The sequence below is a fragment of the Cylas formicarius genome, unplaced genomic scaffold (genome assembly GCF_029955315.1).
Source record: "Cylas formicarius isolate icCylForm1 unplaced genomic scaffold, icCylForm1.1 PGA_scaffold_2__14_contigs__length_35257938, whole genome shotgun sequence".
In the NCBI taxonomy this organism is placed as follows: Eukaryota; Metazoa; Arthropoda; class Insecta; order Coleoptera; family Brentidae; genus Cylas; species Cylas formicarius.
This window is the reverse complement of record NW_026844319.1, coordinates 19,878,591-19,895,141: the sequence shown is the minus strand read 5'-3', so window position 1 is coordinate 19,895,141 and position 16,551 is coordinate 19,878,591. Positions and strand designations below refer to the sequence as shown.

Below are 16,551 nucleotides of genomic sequence, written 5' to 3'. Positions count from 1 at the left end.
ATAGGTTTCCTGCCGTGTTGGTCCGAAACTGTTTTAAAAGTACACCGACGCAGCGACTTATTTACGATGGCAGTTAATAGGAATTCAGGGGTCGTTACCGTGGCACGCGGGGGGTCCAAACAGCATATCCCAGCCACGTCGTCGTTCGGAAAGGGATTACCGATAACGGCGCCAAAGGTTCAACTTGTAAGTGTCGGCGAAAACGATATTATTATGTTATTTATTTTATATTTCGGGCGTATTGGAGTTTATCGTGTTTCGACGGCGGATGTGAGGCCTGTTCGACCGGCACGAATCCAGAACTCCTCGAAAAGGGTGACTCTGAAGAAATTAAATCGCCCCCTTAAGCTGGGCAACGAGGGCGGGTCAGAAAATTCTGATAAAACGTAGTTTTATTTCAAGAAATTGGTTGTACAAGGTGGCGAGAACAGAATGCAAAGTACTGTAGTTGAATATCCAATACTGGCAGCTTACTACCTGTTACCAACACTAAGAAAACGGAAGACAATACTGATAATGTTTTAGTATACGTGGAATACTATTGTCTTCCATTGCTTTCGCAACGGCAGTCCGAAGCCGAAAATGTCGGATTTCGAAGAAGACTTCGATGTGATAAAAGTCGAATTAATTTTCTTTCCCCATTTTAAAAAATGTAATAATATATACGTCGCAGATTCGTACTTTTCAGATGGTTTCCAAATTAAATATAAAATCAATTAAATACGAATAAGTCCGCATTAATATATTTGTTCTACTCCCGTCTGTAAAATGCCTAATTACACATGGAGCTAGCGTGCGGGAAACGTCACTTTACCACGTCAGTTTCGTTTCCCATGGATCCGGGACAATTCGGATATTTCCGCAGGGGTTTGGGAGATATTTTCCTGTCGCTCTAACAGTGAATGTAATCGTGTTGTTTTAAGAAAATGTACCCAAAATCTAACGGTCGTAGAAAACGTATAGTATGCATCACGTTCGATTAACTTTTAAGTCACTCGTTTATTAAACACTCGCTCTGCTCGTGTCACAAACTCGTGAGTCAAATGCCGTTTACCGCACTTGTTGCATAATATATTATTGGGGCCGCTAAGTATTGGGCCACCCAAATTATATTTACAAATGGGGTTAAAATTAAATTAAATTAACACAACATTTATAAAAGTAACTTTAACTAGTTTTGAGTCATCTAAATTGCTGTAATTTTGTCTATGGAACCTGCTTGGATGTTTTGACAAAATATAAATTACAAAGAGTACGGAATTTCTGTATTCGATTTATTTATAACCTTAAACGAAGAGATCATAAACTTCACGATTTAAAATGGTTAAATATATCGAGCTGAGAAGAATTATATTTTGCTTGTTTTCTTCACAAACTACTTAAAACCGGATATTTGTCGGAAAAACTGACTTGTACAAATCGCATTCATTTCCGGGAAACCCGCTTCAATTGTCATAATGAAATACCAAAAATTAAGAAGTCCATGACTAAAAGCTGCTTCTTGTATACATCTTTAGACTATTTAATAAATATCCTTAGATTAGTAAATCATAGAATGTCTCTCATTGCGCTTCTAATTTCATTTAAAAAAGTATTCCTTACGGGCTTGCTCTATTTAGTTAATATTATTTTTTATCGTTTTTATTTTTTGATTTAATCATTGGTATTGGTATACTAAATTAAGATTGCCTTGTCTTGTTACATACTCGTTTAAATTAACAGCTCAGCTGATCTTGGCCGAGCTTAAAATGAAGGCCGTTTTATTTATTTATTTATATGTAGTTTCAATATCTGACTGATTCCACTTATATAAATTGTCCACAAAAATGTATAAAAATGTAAAAAATCTTCTGAAATTCGTAATACCAGAGATAACAAAAAATTTGTACCGTGCGTTCAATTTATCTTGATAACATTTTAATTGGCTGTAACTTTTTTGTTTTTAGAGATATCGATGTAAGCGAAGAAACCAAATGTAGGGTTCATAGCGAAGATTTTTTTCAAGGAACACCGTGTATATTATATATGTGTTTAAAATAATATCTTATTCCGATTACAATGGTGTAACACACTTTATATGTTAGTCCACTCGTTGTTGACAAATCGGCGAAAATAGCAAATTGTTATATAATTTCAAAGAGTACCCTGACTGACAAATAAAAATATGTTTTTCTTGTCCCGTCTGGAAGATGGGTAACTACACACTGATCTAGCGTGCGGGAAGCGTCACTTTACCATATCAGTTTCGTTTCTAACGGATCCGAGCTACTTCGGATAGTTTTATATAATTTCAGAGTGCAATAACTGAGTGAAACAACAATAATTATTTACAAATTAAAGTGCAACAAAAATACTAAAAATGACAAAACACAATAAACCAAATTTTTTTTAACTATTCTAAATACTGCTGTATGTGACCACCATTTTCCTGAACACTTTTCTCAGTCACTCTAATTGTCTAATGTCTTCTATTAGTAACGTTTCAGGATTGTCTCTTAACTGATTGATTGCCCCTGAAAGCCTTTGCCCAAATTCCAGGACATTATTACAAGGAGTTCTCTGCTAGTGATTTTTTATGTATGCCCAAAAGAAAAAATCCATTAAAGTTAAGTCGGGGCTGTTGGCTGGCCAATCCATAGTTCCGCCGTTCTCTACCCAACCCCTGGGATATTCCATGTTAAAAAAACTTGCACAACATTGTGAGGAGGGGCACCGTCTTGCTGCCATATCATGTGATATATTGATGATTGGAACCCCCGGGTTTTTGTTTCGTGTATTTGTGAACGAACTTCCAACCGTTTTTCAAAAAATTATTATTCGCATTATAACTATTTAAAAAATCCAAACGACCACCATCCATGTTCCTTTGACAATGTTCTGCACTTAGTTTTTGCGTTTTACGAAATTTAAATGCATTATATTTATATTCTTTCAGCGGATTCTGAGTGGATTGATCCACGAGAAATAGCTATCTCTTCAGATACTCTAGTTGTATAGGAAACTGGATGTGCTTCATAGAATCGTAATATGTTTGCCTTATTTTCTTCATTTAAAACCTTATGATTCCGGCATACCTCTTTAGCGTTTAATCCTGTTAGTGCGAATGTGACTAAATTCATATTTTAAATCACGCGCCAAGCGCCCAGACAACTGTGTTGACCGAACTTTCCCGAACGAAAACAAACAGGATAACGGGTCGCTAAGCTCCCGCCAGTGCAATAACAACGATACCTAGAGCTGCGATTGTACTCATTTATTGTTTTTCGCAATAAATCCATTAAAAACGTGAAATACTCAAAATTTTTAATGGTCCTTCGATACCGCACAACAAATACGTTTTCTGCAAATTTCTTTGCCCTCTAAATAAAGTCTAATATACGGACGAGCTGCGGTTGCATTTTTATTATTCAGAAAGTACACTCTTTGATATTATATAAAAATTTCCTATTTTGGCCGATTTGTCAAAAAAGAGTGGACTAAAATATAAAGTATGTTACATCATTGTAATCGGAATAAGATATTCTATTCAATACATATATAATATGTTTCAGGATGAAACATATTATATATGAAAAAATAGGATTGATAGTGTTTGGTTTTATACGTCACTTGAAAAAAAACTTGGCTACTAACCCTACATTTTGTTTTTTTGTTTACCTTGATATCTCAAAAAACAAAAAAGTTACAGCCAATTAAAATGTTATCAAGATGAATTGAACACAATTATAATGAACACAGTGTTATAAAATCAGTTCATTTTTCAAGTACCATAACAATTAGTATTAATTATATAGCACCTTACAATTTAAAATAAAAACACATAAATTGATATAAAATTTTATTATTTTTTTAATATGCTGTTTGGAGTAAATATATTCTTTTCAATTATATGAAATTTATGAAAAGTAAATTTCTAAATTTGTTGAGTTGTGGGATCAAAATTTAATTGAGTGACTACCATCTAAAACTTTCAATAGATGTAGGGATGGCAATAAATATAAGTATAGTAGTAGATGTAAAATAAGGTGCCGACATCTAATCAAGAGTGAATGTGTAATGTGCGAAAACTAAGAATCCTAATCATCCAGTAGCTATTGTGGAATAGATTATTCCTAAAGTTACAAGAGTTTCCTTTTAATTCTTTCTTAATTGTTAAGCTTTTTGGCATTATTGACAAACTGTATTTTGTCTTGGCCTGTCATTAAAAACTATTATTTATTAAAAACCAACAACGTTATGGATTAAGTCGAGTAAAGTCCTCCTGCTAAATCTTTAAAATATATGCTTGATAAATCGCTGTTTATTCTGGTAGTTTACAATTATTTTTATAATGTGTCACTATCGGAAACGCATGAAGAACTAAAATCACCACAAGCTTGTAGTGACCTCGAATTCTAGGGGGTTTAAGAGATAAAATTGTTAAGAAACCTTGTGTTAAATGTTAAAACTGGACAAGCACTATACTTTTGATTATATTTTACATATCAAATGCTTTTTTAAATTTTTCTTTAGCACATAACCATCTAATCCCCTCAATTTTTAAAAATTTGCACATTCCCGTTTAGTTAGGTTTTAAATTTGATACATGCAAACCCAGACAGTTGTTATTATTGCGAATTAGAATTGGCGACACATGAAAAATGCCTTTGAATTAGTGCGTTTTATTTGCGTATTATTTAGTCGGCGACATTAAAACAAATTTAACGGATGATTGGACGATATTTGCCAAATAATTGAGTGAATATGACGGAGAGCAATGAATCAGAAAATAACGCACTACGAATTGGGAATAATAAAAATAACAGTTAAATATGCATGTTTATGTTCACTGTAAATGTTGCACTACGCAAAATCTAGTGCAGAAATACGGGATATTTAAAATGTGATATTAATTATTCCAATTAGGTGACTCGATTAAAATTCGATTTAGTTTTGTAACGTAATTAAAAATCAGCAACACCGTTCTCGCTTAAATAATGTTTGACAAAAACGTGTCTCGACATTGTGCCATATGGTAAACATCACTGCAAGCCTTAATACAATGACTAGATGTATGAACTTTATTATATTTAATTATTAATTATCAAAAAAAATCATGTTTGTTCTCGGGTGATAATCGGAATGAATTTGCCAGTTGCTTGTAACATACTTTGTAAGTACGAATGTTTGTGCATAATAGTTCCTACCAACCTAAATCCTGTGAGTTGATAGTAAAATAGTATATTGTGCAACAAGTGCGGTAAACAGCATTTGAGTCACGAGTTTATTTGTGCACGAGCGGAGCCATGCGGTAAAATCTCCGAAAACATCCGATTGCTCCCAAACCCGGGCCGTAATATCTGGAAACGTCTGAAGTTGCTCGCATCCGTGGGACAAAAATCTCACGTAGTAAAGTGATGCATCCCGGGAGTAGATAAAATATATTTCTCTAAAATAGATCTTCATTCAAGTGATTGAAGTGATTTCTTGCAACTCGAACACTGGATAACAAAAAGAAACAGTTATTATTGCTACGGATGTAGTACTTACGTTTGATCGCAGTGATTTATACACATACCTATACCACCAATAAACTGACACTAAGGAGTGATGCTGGTGTCATATCGTTATGTTATTGATTCCATATACCAACTGCCCTATATAGATTGTAGTCTGGTGGGGGAAATCGTTGTGATTATGCATCTGTAGTCAGGACTGCTATTTTATTCTATGTACTTCTAAAACCCTTTCAGATAAGTTGGGGAAAAGGATGTTTAATTAAGTTAATTAAACAGCAAGAATAAGAAAAAAGATTTGCTTATTACGTGGAAACACATATTATTAAAATTTTCGCTACAGCCTTACGCTCTGCGTATCTCGCAGGAGTCGCACTTGAACTAAATTCGAATCGCCTTTCGTTAGAATTCAGATAACCGCTTATATGCGTCCGTAATACGTAATCGTAATTGACGCACATTATTCCCGTCAATCAAACCCATTATACCGGAGTGCGTGTCGCAGTGTGATCGAATAATGCTCTATTAACTGTTGCATTATTTCAATTGCCTATCGATGTTCCATTGAGTAAAAGGCTTTGTCGCTTCGCAAACACGTCATTACTTCTTTTAAATACCGAGCGAAACCTATATGAATTCTTCGCTAGCGATTCAAACAATATTCTTACAACCGATATTATGCTATTTTAAGTGATACATTTCAAATTTCAAACTATACACAGCTAAATAGCTGAACAGCTGAGGAATCGGCCGATATTCGTTTACTTAATTTTTCGTCCTCAATATGAAGCGGGTAAGTTAGAATAATATCGCTATAACCTACAACCTACAACAAAGTGACGTAAGGTAAAAAAAAGTAGCTGATAGTAGAATATATAATATAATAATAAATATTAATTTTCTGTAAGGTTACATCGATCAAGATTGCCTGCTACATAAAGTTAGTTCGGGATCATTTGCTTTATAGGTTATAGTAATCGTTTTTCACACAAAATCATTTTCTTTTTTTTTAAATTAAATAATAAGTAATAAAACAATTACGTGTTACTTGCTTCAATCCGATGCGTCGAAAGTATAAAGATGATATTCAGCTTTTCATGCAAGCATAGCCTTATACAAGCAGGAGCCTTAATAATAGAGAATGAAAAGCTGAATATCATTTTTATACCTTAACTTTCGAAGTATCTAATCCAAGCAAGTAATACGTAATTGTTGTAAATTGTAAACGATTACTATTACCTATAAAGCAAATGATCCCGAACTAAATTCATGACTTCATCGAGTATTTAAAAACACTCATGCAAGATCGAGTAATTTTATCAATATAATTTCCAATTCAAACTTACTTTCGATAGTTTTGTTGATTATTATGTTATTATAAAGTATTGCCTCATATTTTCCTAGATAAATAAAACAGTAACAATTATAAGGATGTGACGCATGGGCGGCATAGATGTGATTCTGTCAAGTATCAATGCATTTTTGTTTTGTCCACGTAAATGGAAAAGTTTGAATAGACGATGACTGGCTTGATAGCGGAATATTCAACGATAGTAGTTAATTTTATTTACAAATATAATCGCCGCATTTTAAGTCCCAAATTATATTTGAATAAAGGGCAAAATTTTTCCTATAATTACGTCAAGCAGCTTCTTATCTGATTATCGAAATCTCTATATATTAATTTCCAGAAAGATATGAAAAAAAATTGGTTAAGTCTGACTTAGGTTGAGCTATGGATAGTTCCATGCAAATTTAAATAGATTTTTCAGATTTTTAATGTAAACAGTGGAAACATCCTTATTTGAATGAATTTTTCTCAATTATTATTTGTCATTTAAACTTATCCCTTGATTAACAAGAAACGTAATAATATCAAAAAATTTAGCAGTACGTCCTCTGTTCCTTATTGCAAAGGAAACTGTAAAGCTTGTTAAGGGTCCCGGAAGTGGTAGGTATACAAACAGGTTGTTGACCTATCTGTGCCTTTTTAGTATTTGAAATTAGAATTATAATTACTTTCCGATTGTTGGCAAAGTTCGTTCTTGAGAATAGATGGTGTTTCTGAATTTGTTGCTGACAAACGAATTAGCAAAACTACAACTTTTTAAAAATGAGAAAATTATTATTCTTAATGTCTTCGAATATGACTTAGCTGGACAGTGAACAATATACAGACTTGTGCACGAGAATAAACGCGACCAGGCCATCAAATGAGGATGAAAAGACTGCCATCTGAAAATAATACACTGGGCAAATAATTTCTGAAATGAAAACACATGATTACATTCCACCAATGGGTAAGAAGAAATGTTTGAAAATATTAAAGCAAATTAATTTTCGTTACTAAAAGAATCAAAATCCACTTTAATAAAGAAAGTTTCAAATGGAAAACAGGAATCTATTCTATCAATCAATCTGGACGAAACTTTAAAAAGAAGGATATACCGAAGAAGGATATAATTTCCGCCATGTCATTGTTAATTAAATCCCATAGATTTGATATGGATTCATTTGTAAGTGTTCGGAAACTATCATCGCAATTTATCTGAACTCTACGATATAGCCTTTAAGTTGTTTACCCCTATTATTAAGAAACGTAGTATAATAAAATATATTTCACAAAAATATTTTTGTTTGTTTTTGCTTTTGAATTTTGTTTCCCTATTTCAGGAAAAAATGATCTGTTCAGGCTGCCGCGTGGGTTTGTATAAAACTGTCGAATATAATTTTGCCGGTCATTTGCAAATATAAAAATAAATAAATAAATAATCGCAGGCAATTCGAGACGTCAAACACGAAAACTTGACATCAAAGGGAGCGTTTTCTTTTCTACCGATAAAATTGAAATTTATGTGGGTCGAAATGACTTGACATTGTATTCGGAGAAGTAATTACGTGTTTAGAAATACTTAGAGAAATGTTAATACAGTTCGCCCCGCACAGCAGACTGTATGTATATAATTTACATGACTTTTATGTACACGATATTAATCACGGTACGAGGAAATTTCTTATAAATAAAACTTGATTTATTTTGCGACCCTGTTCGGTTTCCTGAAGTCGTTTGCTAATGTCCAAAGTGCGCAATATACTTAGGGGGGAATATTCCATTTACATATTACAGAAGTTCGTTCGGTTTATGCCGAGCCGAATAAAGGAAAATAATTAGTCCCTATACCACAAATTACTCCTGCAGAAAATTTAAACACGTGAAACGTCTTTAAAGCTAAACTCACCTTTTAGGAATATACTTACATTTGGTTTTGTCGATCGATTGTCTGCACGTTTTGTAAAATGTGTGAACGAAAACATTTTTGTGACCGTTTTTTACAAATATCCATGAGAAACCTTTTTGTTTGTCTGATCATGGTGGTCAAAGAAGACGTTGAGTATGAACTATGAACGATAATAATATATTACAACCTGTGGCGATTTTCAATTCAATTTTTCAGCAAAACTTACCGCCTTATTATTTAAAACAGTTAAAATCAATACAAAGTGATATAGCAAAAATTGCAATGAAAAAAAAATTGCAAAGTTTTTTGTTTCAAATTTGTTTAAATTTTATTTATTCATTACATCATTGTGACAATTCCTCATAATCATTTAGAGGTATTTTATACCCACCTGCTATATGTACAAATGCAAATATTGTGATTTACTGTTAATTTTTATAAAATTTATTTATTATATTCATTCAATAATTCATTCGTTCATTTATTATGGTTTGAAAGACCGAAAGCACGTTATACCACTCTAGGTCTCCTCTTGTATGTCTGGCGAAAAATTATTCCCATGAAAAGTAACAACAAAACAGTCTGCTTTTCTTGTAAATTTCTGAGTGATTTTAAATTGATTAACAATATGCTTCTTAATATGGTCCTCTCGGAGTTGCAAGATAATACCACCCAGCAGGTCTTTACGAGGGAATTAGAAGTCGCTTTGGTAATCAGTGGTGTAGCATGGAGCCCTTAGGTCTGAATTAAACACTTTTAACATCGCAAAAACGAGGGCATAAATATAATCGTTTGAAGTACAGATGGAGGAAACCCCCATGTTCGAATGTCGAGCAAAATCCGAAATTTACGTCGGCCGTTTCGGTAATTAAAACGTCCTACTTTGTTATTCGCTCTCGGGAGAAGCATGCTTACGCAATGTTTAATTAAAGGATTTGGCGGAAAGCATCTAAGAGAATATTAATTAAAAATTATTTACTTACAAAAAAGTGGGCATTTCTGGTGAGAGAAATTAATTTGCTCGCGATGTGATCGCCTTAATCGAGGGGGGTGATTTAGTAGGAACTCGCGTCTTTTTTGAATTCCAGTCAAATAAGGCCTATTTTAAATCTAATTTGTCCGATTTGAATAGACTAAATAATACGGCAGCATGGGTGTGAGAAAAATTAAAAGTATGAAAATTACGTTCAAAAATTGGTTATTAATAAATCCTATGCAAAATCCGTTGTGAAAAGCGTTCTCGTTAGCGAGAAATATAAAACTTCGGTCCTAATTTCTCTGGAGTACCGAGGAATTCAAGGACAATAATTGCTATGAGAAAACTCAAGATAAAAACGAATATTAAATATTAAAAAGTAATAAAACAAATTTTATAGAAGCGCAATATCAACGGCATCAAGCGATAACAAAATATTTCGCGAAAATGAAAATGAAAAAAATGAAAGTAGCCATTATAATTAATTTCTAATATTTTTCTTCTAATAGGCGCCTGGCTAACTAGATTATCAAGATTTGCACAAATATTCAATCAATTCAATAATTCAAGTCCCAAAGTAACGCCTTGCACTCCTAAAAATCAGTGTATGTATGCTAAGCAAATTAAAATATCCAGCTGTTATTGCTGACCACACATTGCAGTTAAAATATCGCTCGCAGCCGTTTATTTCAAATTCAATGAAATCTGATAAACATTGATTAAATGATTAACTGGTATGGATAGGTTTTTTCCCCTTGAAACTTTATCTTCAGACAACAACACGCGTGTCTGATTTTGATAACGAACTTTTCAAGCGAACATATACCCACGTAGGTTCCTTTGCTACGATTCAGTGTGTGGTTCTTGGCTCGATCTAAATGTTTGACTGTAAGTATTAGACGATCGAATTTGACAATAAACTGCCGTTTATTTCTAAAGATTAGTAACATTCGCTTTCGGCGTTCTGAACATTCCCTAGGTTTTGCCTAATATTGCGTTGAGATATTTCATATTTTTACCTAGATTCTTCATCGACTACTTCGCGGAATGTTCCAAAAACTCATCTTTTGTATAGTCTATTTTCGCAGTTTATATGCCCCGGTACTTTTTCCACCTTGCAGCAGGTTGTCACACCCCAACAGCCTAATATCGCAAACGTTAATTAAAATTCGATAAATTGTTTTCTTTGTATAGACGTTTCAAAGGTCAGAAACAAAAGTTTACACAAATGTTGTACAATACGACGACTATTGGTAAAACCAAAATACGGATACGGAAAGTTAGGCTCTAGCGAAACTGGCGAAAAAAAAGTTACGGACTAATTATTCCAATTGCAATGAAATAAAAAATCAATAAATAAACAACAACAAAATGAAGATATCTTAAAATAATTACTTTATGGTGTTTTATTCTTAAGGGTGTGATTACTTGAATGATTTTAAGAGATAAGGCTTATATCAATGTGAGTCCGCAATCACTTTATATTTGATATACATGGTGTTGAAAATATATAAAATATAAAAATATAAAATATATAAAACCTTATTTTCGTTGAAACTACTTTAGGTATTTTGTTGTTAGATGCATAGAAACAACATTCTTCTCGTTGTTTAATGCTAGTTTTTCGTATATCACAATGAATTTTACTAGCAAATATATCGTGACTTAGAAAAAGTAATTTGTTTTTGAGAAAAGCAATGGCGTACCATTTTTTTCCATTTCAACAAAATATCTATAGGAGTTTCAATGAAACACCTTGTATATCAAAAATAATAATTTTATGTAACATTCAATATATCGGTTGAAAGTACTTTTGTGTAGTTTAAAAAAAATGAAAATTAATAATTAATAATTAAAAAAATAATTTTTAAGTAGAGATGATTTCATTTCCAGGGAGGAAATTCAATAGCTAAAGTTACACAATATTTTACCTCTTCCGAAAATATACAATCTTTTTCTTCTTTCAATTAATAATGGAAGTTTGCGATAACATTGCACCTCCCTTCCTGACTTTTTCTTAACGACTGCACATCTTGTAGCTCTGTCAACTGATGTATCACAGCCAAGACATTTTTTTCCTTCCTATCCCACTCCGGGCATCAATCTTTATTTGATTCTCATTATATACCCCAGATATGCTGTTTTCGTTTTCTTAATTATTTGTGGACACGTGTCTCGAAAGCCTCCAATTTCTTAATGTTCATTCTTCCATACCGTACAAATCATAGTCGTACGTTAAGCTGAAAATCAAAGCAGGGAGTACTCTTCGGAATCTCAAGGACATTTTCAGTGCGACATTTTATTTTCTTTTCCTAAGTAAAATCTTCGAAATACCAGGTGCCTAAGGACTTGAATTTATCTACTCTTTCTATGCACATTGCGTCGAATGTTAAAGTGTAGTCGACAAACATATTTAGATTTCAGGATAAAATCACCAATTGAAATATACATTGTTTTAAATTTGCGATAAGCGCAACCAATTTCCATCACTGATAACAACGAGTAGACGTGATGTAATCCAAACTGCTACGTGAAACCAATTGTGAATTTTCTGGATAAAAATTGTTCGGGGATGTGATTTGTTCGTTTGCTGAATTCCGATTGGAATTTCGCAGCCGTTTCACCAAAGTATCACTCAGTGTGAATGTTGAATTTTGTTTGCAGGTTGCTTCAGGAAATGAAAATTTTGCTGTTATTTGCTGGGTTCGCGACCGCCTTCGCTCAGAACCAAAGTAATTGGTACCCATCTTACCACCTGGCTCCTCCCGGTGGTTGGATGAACGATCCCAACGGTCTCATTTATTTCGGGGATTACTATCATGCATTTTTCCAACACACACCCAACAGCACCGCGTCCGATGGTCTAAAACATTGGGGACACGCTAGAAGTCGCGACTTGGTGAACTGGGAACATCTTTCTGTAGCCCTCACGCCGTCAATACCACAAGACAGTGATGGATGTTTCTCGGGATCGGCAGTAGATAACAACGGCACCCTGACTCTCATTTATACCGGCCACTCTCTTACCAATGACAGTTATCATGAAGTTCAACTTTTAGCAACTTCCGATAATACGGTGGACTTCGATAAACAAGGCACCATTTTAGAGAGCGAGGACTACTTCAAGGATTTCCGTGATCCCAAAGTGTGGAAGGAAAACGACGACTGGTTTGTGATTCTGGGAACCAACAACAACTCCTACGGTCAAGTGGTCCTGTACAAGTCGCCAGACTTACAGCAATGGGAGTTCCAAGGAGTTCTAGCAGGCCCGCGCGAGAAGCTCGGCTACATGTGGGAGTGTCCAGACTTCTTTTCTCTGGACGGCAAGCAAGTTCTAACTTTCAGTCCTCAAGGTCTTGAAGCGAACGGTTACGACTACCTAAATTTGTACCAGACTGGTTACTTGGTTGGGAATTGGACCCCAGGTGCTGAGTTTGACATTGAAACGTCCTTTATAGAACTAGACAGGGGACATGACTTTTACGCGACGCAGAGTTTTTTGACGCCGGACGGTAGGAGAGTGTTGCTCGCATGGATGGACATGTGGGAGTCGCCATTTCCGGAAAGCGCCAACGGGTGGGTCGGTTCGATGACACTACCGCGCGAAATTTCTTTGAATGAGAATAACGAGATCATACAAAATCCTATCAGAGAAGTCGAATCTCTCAGAGCTCATATTTCCGTGAGCCTGAGCCAATTTAACGTCACTAATGACTCTGCAAGGAACATAGACTTCGACATTGCAACCAAAGAAGTAAACATCGTTTGGAATTTGACGGGAAGCGATGCCAGACAATTCGGTTTCCATCTGGGCGAAGAAAGTTCCGACGAAGGGACACTTCTGTATGTCGACAAGGATATCAACAGACTCGTTCTGCAGCGCAATTATCCAGCGTATAATCTGACAGCTTCTAACAGAACTGTGGATTTGTCGCCGTTCCCGAAGGAATCATTATCGACGAGGATATTTTTTGACCATTCTTCGATCGAGGTGTTCGTAAACGAAGGCGGAGCTACGATGAGCAGCAGGATCTATCCGGACGATAACCAAAGGACTCTACATTTGTTCGCCAGTCAAGGATCGGCTAGCATTAGTAGCTATCGAAGCTGGGATTTAAGTTAATTTTACTAGAAAATAATAACAATAAACTGGTTAAACAGAGTATTGTTTCTTCTTATTGCTTTGGTTGAAAATTTTCGAAAGACTTATAAGTACCTGTGATAATATTTCGACCTCCGCTGTAAATGCGTGAGCGCAGCTATAGCGTTGCCTTTGCATCATGATTTAGTAAAAATAATTGTGTCTCTGACGGATTTTGATAAATCTTTTATACGCCTTTAAACGGGTACACGTTTTTGTTTAAAATTGAAAATTTTGTTTTGAAAATTCAAACTTTAATCCAAAACTTGACGTGCTAAATTTATAATTGTATGTTTATATACGGTTTCGGCCCGAAATAATGTTTCAAATTCTTCGACAATTCATTCAATTTATGTGTCATAACTAGGGTTGTCGAATTGACCGATCTTTTTTTTGTGTCAGTTGATCAGTCAATTGATCAGTATCGTATTGGGATGTTCCTTGAAGAGGGTTATGCATAATAATTACGCATACTAATTTATTATAAAATAAGCATTATTAATAAATAATGATAGATAACGCTCTACAATTGCAAGATGTTATTTAAAACATTTTGACCGAATTTCACCAGTCAATTAAGAAGTAAGTGGTCAATTGATCACCACAAACTAAAATAAGGTAATCAGGACACAGCTTATTTGAAGTAACAAATCTTCAAAAAGACATTTTTTTAATCTAAATCATAACAGGAATATGTCGGTGTATTATTATTGAATTTTTTTAATATTGTGATATAATAAAATTCGTAATTATTATTATAATATTACTTTACTTTTCGTCAGTTTTAGAGTAACTAACTTAGGATAAACAGAACCAACCCCGAAACCACAAACCGCTGCTAATTGCCCTCTAATCTCTAAAACGCGTTTGCGCGTTTGTACCACTACAAATTTAAAAGGCAATAACAATATCATAATGCTTTTAAGTACAATAGTAAAAAAATACATTACTTTGGTCAATAGGCATGCATCCGAAGAAGCCTTCGGAGCCCAAAAGAATCAAAAAACTGATGGCAAAATTTTGTTTGGGATAAATAAAAATGCACTCTTGTTTAAAGTAAAAAAAGGGTTTGGAGTTATTTGAGGTTTTAGCAAGTAATAGAGACCGAATTAATAAATTATTTTATTAAAAATCCAAGTGTTCTAAATTCCATTTCCTTACCTTATATCCCCTCTTTTACAGATGCCTTAAAAAGGACATGTCTATTAACCAAATGAAACTTATTTTTTAATGTTTTATTTGTCCTAGAAACTAGATGAATGTTTTTTGAATGGTAATGTTCCCTTAGTCAAAAGTCAACTGGAAATGCAATATTTATACATGAAAAATGGCGTTTTATTTCGTTCGTTTTAACTGTACGCTTGAAATTTTCCGCGTAGTTCCTTATAGATTATTGTTTCAACGGCAACCGCAGGCAAGAGAAACCTTGCCATTTTGGCAATTTCTTTTATCGCAGTCTGACACTTCGATAAGCGGAAAACTTGCTGGGACGGTCGAGCTGCTGGCCCCTTTAGAACTTTATAATAATCAAACTTTACGTAATAAAACTTTGCAGTGTGGGAAGGCCGAAACAGAAACATTAACTTACCTTTGAGCAGAGCGGCGTAGATCAATATTGGGAAGAGCGAGCGCATTTTGCCGTGGATTTTTCACTCACTAAATTACAATCACTTCTCTCCTAAGTGGTCAGTGTCACTCAGCTATTTATCAGAGTCGGTTAGAAAACCATTACCGAGCGCACTGCGCTTTGCCGTTCGAACTTTCCAAGGATCTGCCTCGCCTGACTTGGAATGGAAGTGGCTCGATTAACTGAAAAACCAATAAAGTAAAATCTTTCTTGTAGCCTATCGATGAATTGTTGTAACCTAAACAGAAATAACAAAAGTTAAGGTCACCATTTTAGTATCTAAATGTCTTTACAAATGTTGTATTTTCTTTAATATTATCGTAGCGATATTGCACATATTCCATATATTTGATATTTTAAAATTTGGGCTTTTTCTGCACTCTACCATCAGAAAGACTTTTGAGCAGGAATAACAGAAATTAAAGCTATTTTAGGTATTAAAATCTGTTGAAAAAATATTATATTTTCTCCATTATTACTCATATTGCACATTTTAATTCATTCAATTTATTTTAAAATTGGCGCTTCAATGTGCCTTTTACAATGAAACGATTTTTTCAAAATATTTTTGAGCATGTTTTCAATACGACTCAATGCAAATAAATAAAAATGTATTTATGAGCACGTAAAAAGGATCTGCCTCAAATATCTCCTGCCGAAGTTGTGAAATAACTTTTATTTTTAAAATAATACGAAAAATATGCATCGAAAATGTCTGCGTCCGGGCAATTTATTAGAAAGTACAACTAAAAATTTAGAATATTTTATAATTTTTAATTTAATATTTTATAATTTTAGACACTATTACTTCATAGAAATCAAAATTATTATCTTTTTTAGAACTTTAGCGTCGTTAGCGTTGGTAAGATTTTTTTCAATGGAAGTATGTAATTTTTAACTTTTTAACTATCTCCATACTTCTATCCTTGTCCCAATTTTTGTAAATTTTTGTCTAATTTTTGCCGTTCGAGCAATGATTTTAAGAGGATGATAACTTTTTCCCTTGATAATATGGTGGAGAGCTTTCTGCCAGTTCTATATTATAGCAACAAATCCTTTTACTTGGACCCATA

At 34.0% G+C, this 16,551-nt stretch overlaps 2 protein-coding genes across 2 annotated transcripts in view; one reads left to right on the top strand and one right to left on the bottom strand.

The window, feature by feature from the left end:
- Positions 1 to 16,551, bottom strand: part of LOC132698576 (limbic system-associated membrane protein-like) — a 228,788-nt gene that overhangs the window by 196,045 nt on the left and 16,192 nt on the right. The window contains exon 2 of the mRNA XM_060664754.1: positions 15,440 to 15,660. Within this exon, the coding sequence (XP_060520737.1) occupies positions 15,440 to 15,485 (46 nt within the window). The 5' untranslated portion in view covers positions 15,486 to 15,660. The remainder of the gene's footprint in view (positions 1 to 15,439; positions 15,661 to 16,551) is intronic.
- LOC132697990 (sucrose-6-phosphate hydrolase-like) lies at positions 10,526 to 14,033 on the top strand. Its single transcript, XM_060663803.1, has 2 exons — positions 10,526 to 10,598; positions 12,375 to 14,033. Exon 2 carries the CDS (start codon positions 12,388 to 12,390, stop codon positions 13,831 to 13,833), a length of 1,446 nt encoding a protein of 481 aa, XP_060519786.1. The 5' UTR covers positions 10,526 to 10,598; positions 12,375 to 12,387; the 3' UTR covers positions 13,834 to 14,033.